A 12735-nucleotide genomic window follows, 5' to 3' on the forward strand; every position below is an offset into this window, starting at 1 on the left:
ATGACGCGGTCAGACTCGCTATTCCCCGGCGTCTCCTCGTCGTCGCCCAACCTTCCTGCCTCTGCATGCCGTTGGTCCTCGTTCGCTCCTCCACCTGGACCCTCAGACGGGCCAGTCTCGCGTCCCGACCGGCCGCGCCCATGGCGATCCTCCCTCCTCCAGTATAGTCGCAGGCACTTTTACGCTGTCCTGCAGCGCTGGTCTTCACTGCATGCGCCGCTGTTACTAAGCTGGGACTCCTTCTGCCGGGTGTTTCTTCCGCCCGATGAGGCCGGTTGCGCCACGCGGGAGGGTCGCGACGCTCAGCTCGGGAACAGCGAGAGACGGCGAGAAGCCCCCCCCAATCTGCATGCGTGCTCTCCCTACTGGGCTTCTCCAGAACAGCCGAAGTCAGGAGCAGAAGGTTCCCTGAAGCGCAGAGATGGAGAAGAGGGCTGCGGACTCGGCCCTCGTCGACTCCACGACCCAGTCGCGGCATCTGGGGCTCCGCCGAGGGGAGATTCCTCCGAGCAAGCAGCGCCAGCGGGAGGATGGGGAGGCGAGGAAGAAGAGCGTTATGCAACGTGGCCATCGCTCCAGCAGATGAACCGAGCACTCGACGACTCTGCAGGAGGCGGAGGTCCAGGCAACGAAGGATTTAGAGAGTCGGACGAAAACTTGAGAGACCTCGCTCAAGACGTCTGGGAAGCGTTTCAAATCGGCGGCGGTCTCGAGGCCTTTCAGCTGCTCGGCGGACTCGCCTGGCTCCTCCCCGCCTGCCTTCGGACAAAGTGCCGGGCCCTCACTCGCGTGTTTGACATCATGGGCACGGGTGAGAGACAGGGACACAGGAAGAGAAAGAAAGAGGAAGGAAAGCAGCGAGAGCTTGCGACAGAGAGAAAGGGAGAGTGAAGACAGAGCGCCAGGTGGAATTCAAGGGATCCGGATGTGGAGACTGAGAAGAAATGACGCTAGGAAGGAGATTCCCTGTTTCGCGTTAGACCGTGGGATTTTTCTATGCCATTTTTGGTGAACCGAGGAGACATATAAAAGGTCGTTTTTATATGTTCAATCGGGGAAAGTGTTAGAGTAAGTGAGACTGAATTAAATTTATAATAAAGGTACATTCTCGCCCTGTGCATTTGCTCAAAGATATTCACTTTGTAGGAAGGTATGTAACCAGCGAGCCATGCATACACTGACTAAAGAATAGAACGGCGCGACAGGGAGAGAGAAGAGAGGCAGGAGACAAAGCAGAAGCGAGTCTGGTAACAATATACCACTGAGAAGTGAAGAAGGGAGAGAAGACCTGCACGATTCAGGGAGAGTGGCAGAAGGAGACAGACGAGCAAATCACTGCACGGAAAGATTACAGACAAAGGGGCTTGCCGATTCTGACACTCCAGGGGTCTCTGCTGGACCGCCCACGCCCTTCAGTCCCTTTACCAGAAACATAGGAACGATGCAGAAAAAAGAAGAGAGGCTCTCCAGTAAATCCCACGGAGCCTGCCGGTTTGTGAAAGTATCTGGCCCTTCGGCAGGATGATACCGAAGCTGGACTGTGGGGAGCCAGGGAGCGACCACAAGCGAGGAGAGAGAAACGAGAGAGACCCGAGACACGGAACCTCACGACAATCGGAACGGAGACAAGGGGAAAACACTCTATACGTATGCGGCACCTGCGGAGTTCCCTTTGTGAGGAAAAACGGGTTGTACAAACGAAGGGCCGTCGTTGGATTCACACAAGTACCGGCACGCCTTGTGAACACAGGCTGTTCCAATCACAAGCAATGGATTGAGTTTATAGCTATTCATTTCGCCTGTCCCGTATCTTCGTAGGGTTTCTGCTTAGCTGTCTGTTGCTCGGTTCGTCCCTTTTGCCCTCGTTGCCCATCCCCGTGTCTCCTTCATCGCCTGCTTGTGTCCCCGTCCCTCCGGTGCCCCATTTTCCTCCTCTTTCGCTCGTGTGCTTCTTCAACACTTGCTCGCGTTTCCGTCGCCTCTGCATCCACCTTTCTCGCAGGCAAGTTGACATGCGCAGAGCTCTCGATCCTCCTTGACAGGAGCCTCGAGGGCCTCGCTCGCCTGCTGGCGTGTCCGGCCCTTTCAGGTGTCGCTACGCCGTACAGCCGCGCGCTCCTCAACCAAGCCTTGAGGGAGAGAACACGGTCGCAGCGAGAAGGCCACAGAGGCGAAAGTGGCGCTGAAGACCGCGAGGAGAGCAAAGAATCCACCGGCCGAGATGGAAGACGAAAGGAGAAGAACGCAAAGCTTGCCGTACACGTTGCTAGCAACGATCCCGTGCCGTGGGACTTTCTAATGGGAGTTCTTCAAGAGGTACGACTCCGAAAGCAAACTCCAAAAAACCCGATTCGATAAAGTCTGAAAAGCGAGAGGAACATTCCGTGTTTGCGTTTCTTTTCCTGGGGATCTATTTTCGTGTGTCCCTACTTTTCTCCCTCCGAAACGTTAGACGCTGCTCTCGGCCGTTGCCTATTCAGTCTTGTATGCTGGGCTTCTTTCGCCCTTCTGTCCTCGGCCTCTTCATCGGCTGCTCACGCCACGGCTTTCTCTTGGGTTTCGCATTGTCTTTCGTCCTTCTCCCTTTCATCCGGTTTCCCTTTTCTTCACGTCTTTGCTGGTCTCTGTTACATTCCAACCGGGTGTCTCTCGCTCCTTCTCACTCTTCTCTCTCTCGCCTCTCCTCTTTGCGTGCGTCAGGTGGAAAGGAAAATTTGCCAGTCTCTTCAGCCGGCGCTTGAGATGGCCGATGTCTTGCGGATGACCTTCCCCAGTGGCGAATTACCCTGGACGACGCAGCTGCAGCCCGGGGCTCTCTTCCTCGGGCACTACGAAGTTCTTCAACTACTCCACAAAAGCTCCAGAGTTCCTCACGGGCGCGTCGTTTTGAAAGTTCAAGAGAAAGCGACGGGCCACGTGTTTGCGCTGAAGGCCGTTGTGAATCGACAAGGCAGTGAACCTCGCAGACACAGCCGCAGGTGAGATTTGCGAAGGAGCGAATTGAGAACATAGGGTTGGGAAAAGACACAAGTGACTGCGGGCGCTGTCCTGGTGGTCCATCGGCTACGACCCTGCCAAACAGAGGATTTCGCCTCGAGGGGCGCGCGCGCGCGATAAAACAATGCGCATCCTGACGTTAAATTCTGTCTCGCGTTCGCGTTCTCGCTCCTCATATTCTGCCACCAATATCCTGAATGATGTGCACAGGTGCACGTTGCTCTTTTAAGCTTGGTTGTCTTCCAGCGCCATACCTTCATAAATCTATACATCTATTCACCGGCGTCGCCATACTTTTATCTCTATATACTATACCTATATATATCGATATTTTACGTATTTTTTGTATCCGCGTATGTCTACCTCAAAGTATGTATACCTACAGAGACCATAAAGTACACTGCCTCTCAAGTATTCATACAATACATCTATATATATTTATTCTGCCCCGACATGTTTAGACAATAATGCACCGTCAACCTCCCAATGCAGAACTCTTTTTCGGCTACGCAGCTTTCCTTATACGGCCTTGCCCCTTAGAGGCCAGTGTAGAGGCACCCCTCGCGCGCCATTCCACGACACCAGGTCGGTGCGGTTGGAGGATTTTTCCCCATTCGCCCAGGCAATGACTTGTCTTCTTTGTTGCCTGTATCCTGTCGGGGATTTCTCAGCGCTAGCGCTAGGTGCTCACCGCTCCCCGACTTCCCGGCGCTTCGCCTGCCTTCCTTCCTGGCTGAGGCTGCTCACCTTCAAAAACGCCCGCAGCAGCTGCGCGCCGCTGGCCGTGCGCACACGGCCCGATGCACTCTCCAGGGGGAAGTGCCTCCTTTCGCTTTCCAACTGCTCGCGTGGGAAGAAGGCGAGACTCTCGAGGCGTTTTTGAATCGGCGACGAGCGGACTGGTGTCCGCATTCGACGTCCCCCCCCTCGTCGCCTGCTTCCTCTTCTTCCCCCGTTCCTCGGCGAGAAGACACCGCCACATTGCCTGGCAGTCCGCCTTCCGCCTCTCCTTGCACCCAGCTGAGAGCTCCGGCCTTCTCTGAGACTGAACTCGTAGCCCTCTGGCTGTCGCTGCTGTCCGTGCTGGAGGAACACCACCGAGTCGGCATTACCCACGGCCACCTCCTGCCTCGGAAAATTCTCCTGCAAAGCACGGCAGGCGCCCTCGGCCCCTTTCTATCTTCCGGGGAGACAGCGACGCGAGAGAGCGAGAGCGAGGAAGCGCGGCCCGTTGCCGGGTTCGGCAAAACAGAGCAAACGGGGGATCCCAGTCGGCTGTCCTTCACAGACACCGCACTCGTTCTGCTCGACTGGCAACTCGGCATCGATGCACAGCTGCAGGAGAAAGCAACGCGTTCTCGCCACAGCTGCGCAGCCTGGCGTGCTTCTTCGGCCGGCGCTGGAGGAGGAGGGTGTTTGTGGCCCACGCATGCGGGCTCTCCGGTGTCGGAGGGGAAGCTCGGCGTCTCCGCCCGCGCATCTTCGGGCACTTCCGAACCTCTCGAGGATGAGATTTCCGCCCTCGTCGGAGAGCTCAGGCGAGGTCTCGCTGGCGCACTCGCGGGAGGCGTGTCTCCCGAAGATATCGAGGAAGAAATCTCTTCTTTTGCGGGACGAGACGCAAACGCCGAAGGCTACGCGCCTCCGGAACTGCAGCTTCTCCATCTGTACCTCGCTTCCCAGGCGGCCTGTGTGGGCCAAGGTTCAACCGACCTCTGGCCAGGGAGAGACGCCGCATGCGAAAGCGCGAGAGAAAGAGAGGCAAGCGCGTTTGAAACGATGCCTGGTTCGGCGCCTCGAACTCCGTCCCTCTCCGTCCGGAAGACGTGGGATCTCTACGCCACAGCCAGAATCATTGCAGAGTGCGTGACCCTCCAGCAAGCCCCGCCTCTTCGTCGGAAATCGAGTTTCTGGTCTCAGTTCGGGGCGCGGGAACCAGGAGCTGATGAAGGAGAGGAAGAGGCAGAGGAAGGAAACTGGAGTGAGGAACAGCACGGGGCGTTTCGCCAGGTGTCGGGAGAGGCAGGAAGCTCCGCAAGAGGGGGGAGTTGGGGAAGGCCTGAAAACACAACGTGGGGCATCGCTGCCGTGGGAGAGGACGACGGAAAAGAAGACCCAAAGACGTGGCAGCAGAGCGTTCCTCCCCACATTCTCGTCCAAGCCAGAGGCTGCTGTCTGTCATCCCTCACGACTGTCCATACATCCCTTTCTTCGGTCGATGAAGAGCTGAAGACACACTTCGAGCAAGGGGTTCTCCCCTTACATGCCTACGGCCTTTCCGATGACTTCATCTCCATCCTCAGCAAGTAAATCAAATGGCATGGTCCCCCAACGGCAATATGAAGCAACTGCTCACACAACAGAAGCATAAGTATACATACATATAGTTGTATATATATATATATATATATATATATATATAAGTATGTATCTAGATAGACAAATTGCAGCGTTTGTAAGAGGGCATGTGTCCGGGTAAGCAGGGGGGGTAGATTACGTGGAAAAGGAGTCATGTGAGTTGGCATGCTCCATTGTGTATCGACGCGTCGCGTTGTCTCAGGTCGCTTCCACTGGGGGTGCATCCCTTGTGCTTCCATACTCTGGCTGTCTCCAAGCTCCTGCTCTCTCGTTGCTGTCTCTTTTCTCGCGTTTTTGTGGGCCATCTTCGTCTCTTTCCGTCCCTTCTTCGTTTCCTCTGTGTTGACACATTTCGCAATCTTCCGGCCGAATTGGGGCCGATGTGGTCGTGAGCAGAGCGCTCCACCCCGAGGTCCAGAAGCGGTTTCGCGACGTGGAAGAGCTGCAAAGTCTTCTCCGGAATCTTCAACGGAATCTTCGCCACCTGCCGCGCGCCTTAGCGGATGCTGCCCAGGACTGTTTTCATTCTTCGAAAGCGAGTTCGTCTTTGAGCATGCGAGTTGGGGAGGCGTCAGTGCACCGAAACAACAGACCGGTCACAGGGAATTTCGCAGCGCTCTGGATAGGTCTGAGACTCCGTCGCGGGTTGGATCGAGCCTTCCTGACGGTGTCGGCCTTTTCTTCTGCGTTGGGTGCTTTCCGTTGCCCTACCTCTCTCTTTTCAGAAGATGTGCGGCTGTATCGCTCTTGCCTAGGCATCTCTCCTTTTCGACTGTTGCTTCTCTTTCGCGGCCAGATGCAGCTCCACAGCGTCTCCTGTCTCCATCCTGGAAAGTCGGCCTGACAGGGAGGTACGTCGCTGGCCCGCCTCTCCCTTTTCATGTCTCATGCCACGCTCGGTTTCCCTTTCTTTCTCTCAGGTGCCGGGAAGCCTGGCCAGGACTCGCCGTTGGATGCGCCGCTCTTGGACTCCGCCGGAGGGCCTTCTTTGCCCTCGCCGCCTGTTGCTTCTGACTCCTTTCTCGCCGCAACTGCGCTTCCTAAAACCCGCCAGGCGATCCTGGATCTTCGTGGAGTCAAATTCGATCCATTCCGAATCCGCTACCTCGCGAAGTTTGCGAGACATTTGAATGCCGAAACTCTGATGCTGCCTTCAGCTTCGTCCTCTTTGTCTTCCTCGCCGCCCTTGCCGACCTCGTCTCCTTCCAAGAGGCTGGCAGACAGCAGGAGCGACGGCGGGGAGGCGGAAGGGACGTCCCGGCAAGATGTTGCGGATCGCGGCTTCGTTTCGGTGCCTCTTGCGCGCATGTTGAGTCGCGAGGAAAAACACCTGCATCTCAGTGGAAAGAACCTCACGTCGCTCGAGGCAGTGCTGATTGCCCGGACGCTCCTGGTGAGATAGGAGAGGCCTGGAGACACAGCGGGGCGGGGCGAAAGTCGGGAGGACATAATTCCACTTTTTTGACGAGTGGACTCCAATCGTTGTGCTCCGATTCACTTGCGGCGGGGAGCCTGTTGAAAGCAGGAGTGGAGAGGCAGAGAAAAGAACGCGTGGGGTCCATCAGCCACTGACACGCCTCCAGAGGGGAGCTCCGCGTGAACGGAACGTGGACGAAGACAGGGAAAGAGCGGCAGCGTGACGAGAAAAGGCGAGAGGATTGAACAACTACCCCGCCGACAAAGCACATCCTAGCGAGTTCGATATAGAGTAAAACATGTCACGCAGAAAAACGAGAGATGAGAACAGGAAGTAACAGACGAACGCCCTGTTTTTATCGACGTCTAAAAACTTCCAGTCCTATGCGACTCCCTCTATAGTTGTATATGTCGACGTACAAAACGGTTGGAGCAAGCATTGTTGTGGATAGGTGTCTCTCTGGCGTTTTTCCATGAAACCTGGTCCTGTCCTGAGTTTCTGCCTATAGACGGCCTCGTGGATTGAAGAACTCCGTTTGAACGACAATGCCTTCGGCTCGGCGCCTCCAGGCGGAATTCCCCGACAACCGTTCTCTCTGGAAAGCCCGTCGCTTGATGCTTCGCAACTTTCGCCGTCCTTCGAAGGGCGAGGCTCTGGACAGGACGGTGGAGACCAAAGCTGGAGGAGCAGCGCAGCGGCCCAACTCTTGGGAGTTTCTCTCACGTGCATGCACAACCTGCAAGTCCTCGACCTCAATCGATGCCAACTCTGTAAGGGCACCTTTCGATTCACATTTCCGAACGTGTGCGCCCTCAAGCACTTTTACACAGTTGCATCGCGAGTGTTCTATAGCGTTTTGGCTACACATATATCTTGTGCTATGACGTTTCGCCTACACGTGCATCTTGTTCTGTAGCGACGTGTATGCACTCACTGGCTCAGGCTATATCTTGAGGTGGATCATCGGCCGACGCCCACTGAACGCTGCCGTCGTGCGTCTGCTCCAAACAAAAAATCCGCCTTTGGTGTCGTCCAAGGACATGTGCGATCCAGGCCTGCTTTGTTTAAAACGTAGACGCGACCATTTCCTGCTTTCGCGTTTTCCACTGCCGTGGGGCAGTTACCACTCTCACCATCGGAACCACCAGTTCCTACATTTACAAACACATATACATCTATATATATATATATATATATGTTTATTCCCTCATTTGTTCTGCATGCGCTAGGCACCTGCGAATGCCTCTGAAGGGTTCTGTAGCCGGGGTATCTTTGCAGGTTTCGAGATGCCGTCCCTTGGTTTGTTCTGAATGCACTTCCTCGGTCATGATTGGAGACAGCCACGTTTGCATGGTTTTTCTGTCTCGCGTTTCCACTGTTTCAGTGGCAAGCACACACGGTCTTGCCATGTAAAACTCTGTTTTTCAGCGCCACTGGACACCTTGCATCTCCTCGAGTGCCTGCGCCGGTGTCGAAACCTTCGTCGGCTGCTCCTGAGCTGCGCGATGATGTGCCCGCCGGTTCTCTCGTCCACCGACGCCTCCCCAACCCCTCGCTGTCCTTCCTCTCGCGTTTCGCTTTCTCCCTCTCGTTCGCCCTCGCGATGTTCGTCTCGTCGAGACTCTTCTCGAATCCGCTGGTGGGCCGCGCCTCAATGGGCTTCAGGCACCCACGGGCGGCGCGTGAGTTGCCGTCGCCTGGACTCTTCGGAGACAGATCGCGAAGAGGCAGGAGATCCGGAGGAGCGAGGAAGAGGCGAAGGAGTCTGCCGCTTGGCGGCGGCAGCTCTGAAACACAGCTGGCCGCAAATGAAGGAAATCGACTTTAGCTACGCAGAAATCTCCGACGGCGGCCTCGACCTCCTGGCCGACGCCGTGGCTGTCCATGGCAAACTCCAGGTAGAGTGTGCAGGGGAGGAAGCATAAGATGGAGCAACAGACACGGACGTCGAGTCTCTGGAACGGGACACTGACTGTTTCTGAGTCCAGTTATGAGATGCAGCCAACCAGCTTCTTTGCGATTGCTGTACACCTCGCTACCTGCTCTGTGTGCGGTCGTTTCCGATACTCGAGGCGCGTGGCAATTGAGCGACCATGCGGACGTTACTTCCCCTTTCGATGCAACTGCACAGACTGGTGTTGCGAGGAGGCACGTCGAGGAAAGGCGAACGCCTTCTGGCTGTTAGATGTGTTTCTTCGCGGTGACATTCCCCGATCGGCGACTCTGTTCAGCCCTCGAACCGCGTTTGTTTTATAACACTCGGCGTGTGCGGGGCACCGCACAGACGCCCTCATGATAGATTGGCTTTCCGTATGCGTATGTGTGGATGGGCGGAAGTGGTGCTCTGCGTTTTGGGTGTGATGCTTCCTTCTCTGCGCGCGCAAAAGCGCCTGTCGACTTGCTTGTTTGCAGCTTGTCAACCTCAGCGGCAACCGCATCACCGTCGTCGGTTTGCGGTCGATATGCCGTGCACTTTGCTCGAATCACAGCGTCGGGCTGCTGAGTTTGCAGAACATTCCAGCTCTTGAACCGCGAGAGACTGCGACTTGTCCTTTTCCGCCAGCGTCCCCGTCGTCAGCTGCGCCCTCCTCTCGCGCCTCTCTTATTACTCCTCAAGCGCCGCTCTTGGAACAGTCCCTTCTCAGAAATGGCGGACGCTCGCCTGCTTCGCCTGTCTCCGGCGGGCGAGGCGAGAACACGTTGGCCGGAGCGCCACTCCGGGGCACTCAGACGCGAACCGCGACCGCAGGCGCCGGGTCTAGAGGAGACAGGGAGACGGTCGGTCTCCAGGAGCCCGCTGAGTCAGCGTGTCTGTTGCAAATGATAGAGAGAGCCGTCAGCTTCAACGTGCAGTACAAGGAACTCCGAAAGCACACGTCTGCCTTTGAAAGTACGGCGGCAACATGACGAGGGGAGACAAAACGACGATGGCAGACTTGCGCACTGGGGCAGGGGAGGATCTCCAGCGAGGACGAAGTTGGCGCGGGTAGCTCGGTGGAGGGGCTCGAGGCAACCTGCGGCTTCGGGAGAAAAGGGAAAGCGGCAAGCAGCGACGGGGGGGGGGGGCGAGCAAAGAAAGGCAGCGCAAAATGCATGCAGGAGAATGAGAAGGAACCGGCAGGGAGGCGTCGCTATGAGCACTGCGTTTGTTCGATTCTTTTGCGTTGGACGGGCGGTGCTAGGGAGCTCCCGTTTCTTGGGGGGAAACGTCTCACCCGTGTTGGGAGTTGTCGGGTGCACGGTGTGCTTGGTTCGTGCTTTTTGCGGTCTTGGATAGGGTCTCTGCAAGCCTGCCCTTTAGTTGTCGCGTCGCGTTTGCTTTCCCAGTCCCTGTAGGTGCGCCTCTGATGTGCGAAACGCTGGCCTCGTGGCTGGACGGCGACTCGTACCTGCAACGAAAGCTGCTGTCCCGCCTTCAGCATGTTCGTCGACTTCGTCAAGAATTCTCGGCCAGAAAAAGTTGTCTTCGATCTCGACTGCACTCGCGAAGGGAATCTTCCTCTTCTCGGTCTGCGATGGAGACCAGTGAGGATCCACCTGTGCAGGAAACCCCAGGAGACAGGGCCGGGTCTCCGGCGACTTGGCCTGCGGACCTCGAGCAACCCGCGACCGCTAGTTGGGCTCCAAACGGCGGTTGGGGCGGGCGGACGGGAGAGGGAGAGGAGGCAAGGAGGCGCGTCACGCAGCCATCGAATCGGAATTCGGGACCAGAGGGAGGTGGGAACAGTTATGAAAAGGAGCCGGAGGGAGAGGAGGGCGAAAGGCGAGGACGTTTATCAGCGAGAGAAGTGGGGAGAAAGGCTGACGAAGGCAGAGAGCTAAGGCCGCGAGACAAACACACCACTCGTCTGGAGGGAGAAGATGAGGAAAGGGAGGGCAGCGTGAGCAGTGGCAGTCGTGTACGATTTTCTTCACGAGACCAAACGGAAAGATCGCTTGGAGCCAGGACTGGCGCTCGTTGGGGGCCGTCTCGAAAGGAAGCAAAAGAGCAGGCAACCGACGATGAAGACCAGATATACCTGGAGCTCGAAAATGCTGTAGCCGACAAAATGCTAACTCCCGACGGCGCCACGCTGCAGCCGAGGCTCTTCCCTGCCTTCAAGCACACGGACCTAAAAGAGCTGGAGGGGCTGCTCACCATCACTCCTGGGTGGCACGTTGCGCATGGTCAAAAAGCCGAAGGCAATGAAGAACTCAAGAACCTCACACCCAGCGAGGTCGGGCCAGGATCGCCTGGGCAACAGGAAGAAATGCGCGAGGGAGCATAAGTGGAAGAGAAGAAAGGACAAGTCGCGACAAGAGAAGAACTGAACGGAACAGAAGCTTAGACGGCAGGAGGAATCAATCAGTGCCCGCCCACGCGTGTTTGCATGGAGCGAGGCATGCATTCATAGGATGCTGCACGGACACGCCTCCACGTCTTTTTCTTGAACTCGTCTGTAGGTGACTTCTTCACTGGAGCTCGCAGGACGAGTGTGACGTCTCTGGGTGAGGGCAAAAATGATGTGGTACCTCCTTCTCTCCATTTCCCCCGTGGTTGAATCAACGGGAAAGGAAAATCGACGAGGCCGCCGAATCCCCTTTCGCCTGCACTGCGTTTCGCGTGGAGGGCCATGCCCCAGCGTCGCTCCGGGAGTCATCACGCACTGCCCTGCGCAGGCTTTAGAGACACTTTTTGGAAAAAAGGCGCACATCCACAGGCAGGACACGACCAGCTAAGAGTCACTGGTTCGGGGCGCGTCTACGCATTTCTCGTGTTTAGCCACGCAAAACCTGCATGCCACTCAGCTGGCGGGCTTTTCCAAGCCGGAAGCAAATTCGCTTTTTATAGACATGCAGATGTGTCTGGATGCTCGGAAAAGGACCTGCGTGCGTCCCACGAAGGCACGGTGAGGCGAGCAAGAGAATCGATTTTCTGGGCTCATGATACACCGGGTATTCTAGGACAGGTAACTTTTGACGTTCGAGCAAGAGAAGCGTTTGTTCATAGGGTCTTCGTTGTACAGGCGTGTTCCGACTACGATTCCTTTTTCGAGTGTCGTCCTCACGAGGCCATGCGCATGCAAACCGTGCGTACGCGGACAAAAACACGCTCATGCACGATATGCGTCCACGCACTCTTGTCCGGCTCACTTTCTTCCACAGAAAAAGCGACACGCGTCCCTGCGCCTCTGCACGTCGGAACCTGAGATCCTGATGGGCATCGCTCTCTCAATGGCAGCCACTTACCTTCCCATATTTCGACATATAAACGCATGTGAGCAGCAGCGTAAACGCACTTGAGGAAACAGGCATGTGCATGACATTACTGTTCTGCAGACGTACAAGCGCATCACCTATATTTCGGAGCGGCAATGCGAACTGACAAAAGACATGTTGCCTGATTTCAGTTAAGGAGTCCTATCTGTTGCCAAGTAAACGGTGACGGTGCATGGCTCTGAGACCACGCGGAGCCTGCCACGGGACGGGATCTTTCGCCTGTCCACCGTGCCCGAATGCCCGAACTGTGCAGGACAACGCCTGCAGCGATACCGATTCAGAAAAAAAGACGGCCCGGAAGGTTCAAGAGCGTCTCGATACACACGTTAACCCCGGAGAAAAACAATCACAGGATCCACACCCGATTGCCTTTGTTCCGTCAAGTGCCGAATACGTGGAAACAAGGGCCAAGCGTCTATTACCCCGCGCAAGCCTCGCGTAAAAAAACACACATCATGTATCGTTGTCCCCGTATATATATATATATATATATATATAGGCACCGCGGTATAGAAAAAACCCGCTATCGCCACATATAATTACAACACAGGACTAGATAATTCTGCACACACGTCCCTCTGTCTGTATATCTCTGCATACAGCTGTGAAGTTTGTTTTGGATGCAGCACCCATCGCGCATCTGTCCGACCTCCGTTTTTCGCGCCCCAGTTCTCTGATGTCGGCAAGAGCCCCCCCGACAGAGA

General features: G+C 56.1%; 1 protein-coding gene across 1 annotated transcript; it reads left to right on the plus strand.

Moving 5' to 3' along the window:
• NCLIV_021750 (putative leucine rich repeat protein) lies at nt 1–11040 on the plus strand (the record flags this gene model as incomplete). The annotated part of the gene is made up of 9 exons (XM_003882369.1): nt 1–811; nt 2003–2316; nt 2701–2978; nt 3669–4978; nt 6276–6748; nt 7281–7542; nt 8438–8670; nt 9185–9662; nt 10100–11040. The coding sequence occupies 9 exons, from the start codon at nt 1–3 to the stop codon at nt 11038–11040; spliced, it is 5100 nt and encodes a 1699-aa protein (XP_003882418.1).
• Between the last annotated feature and the right edge of the window lie 1695 nt (nt 11041–12735).

Source organism: Neospora caninum, chromosome VIIa, assembly GCF_000208865.1.
Source record: "Neospora caninum Liverpool complete genome, chromosome VIIa".
NCBI classification, from domain to species: domain Eukaryota; phylum Apicomplexa; class Conoidasida; order Eucoccidiorida; family Sarcocystidae; genus Neospora; species Neospora caninum.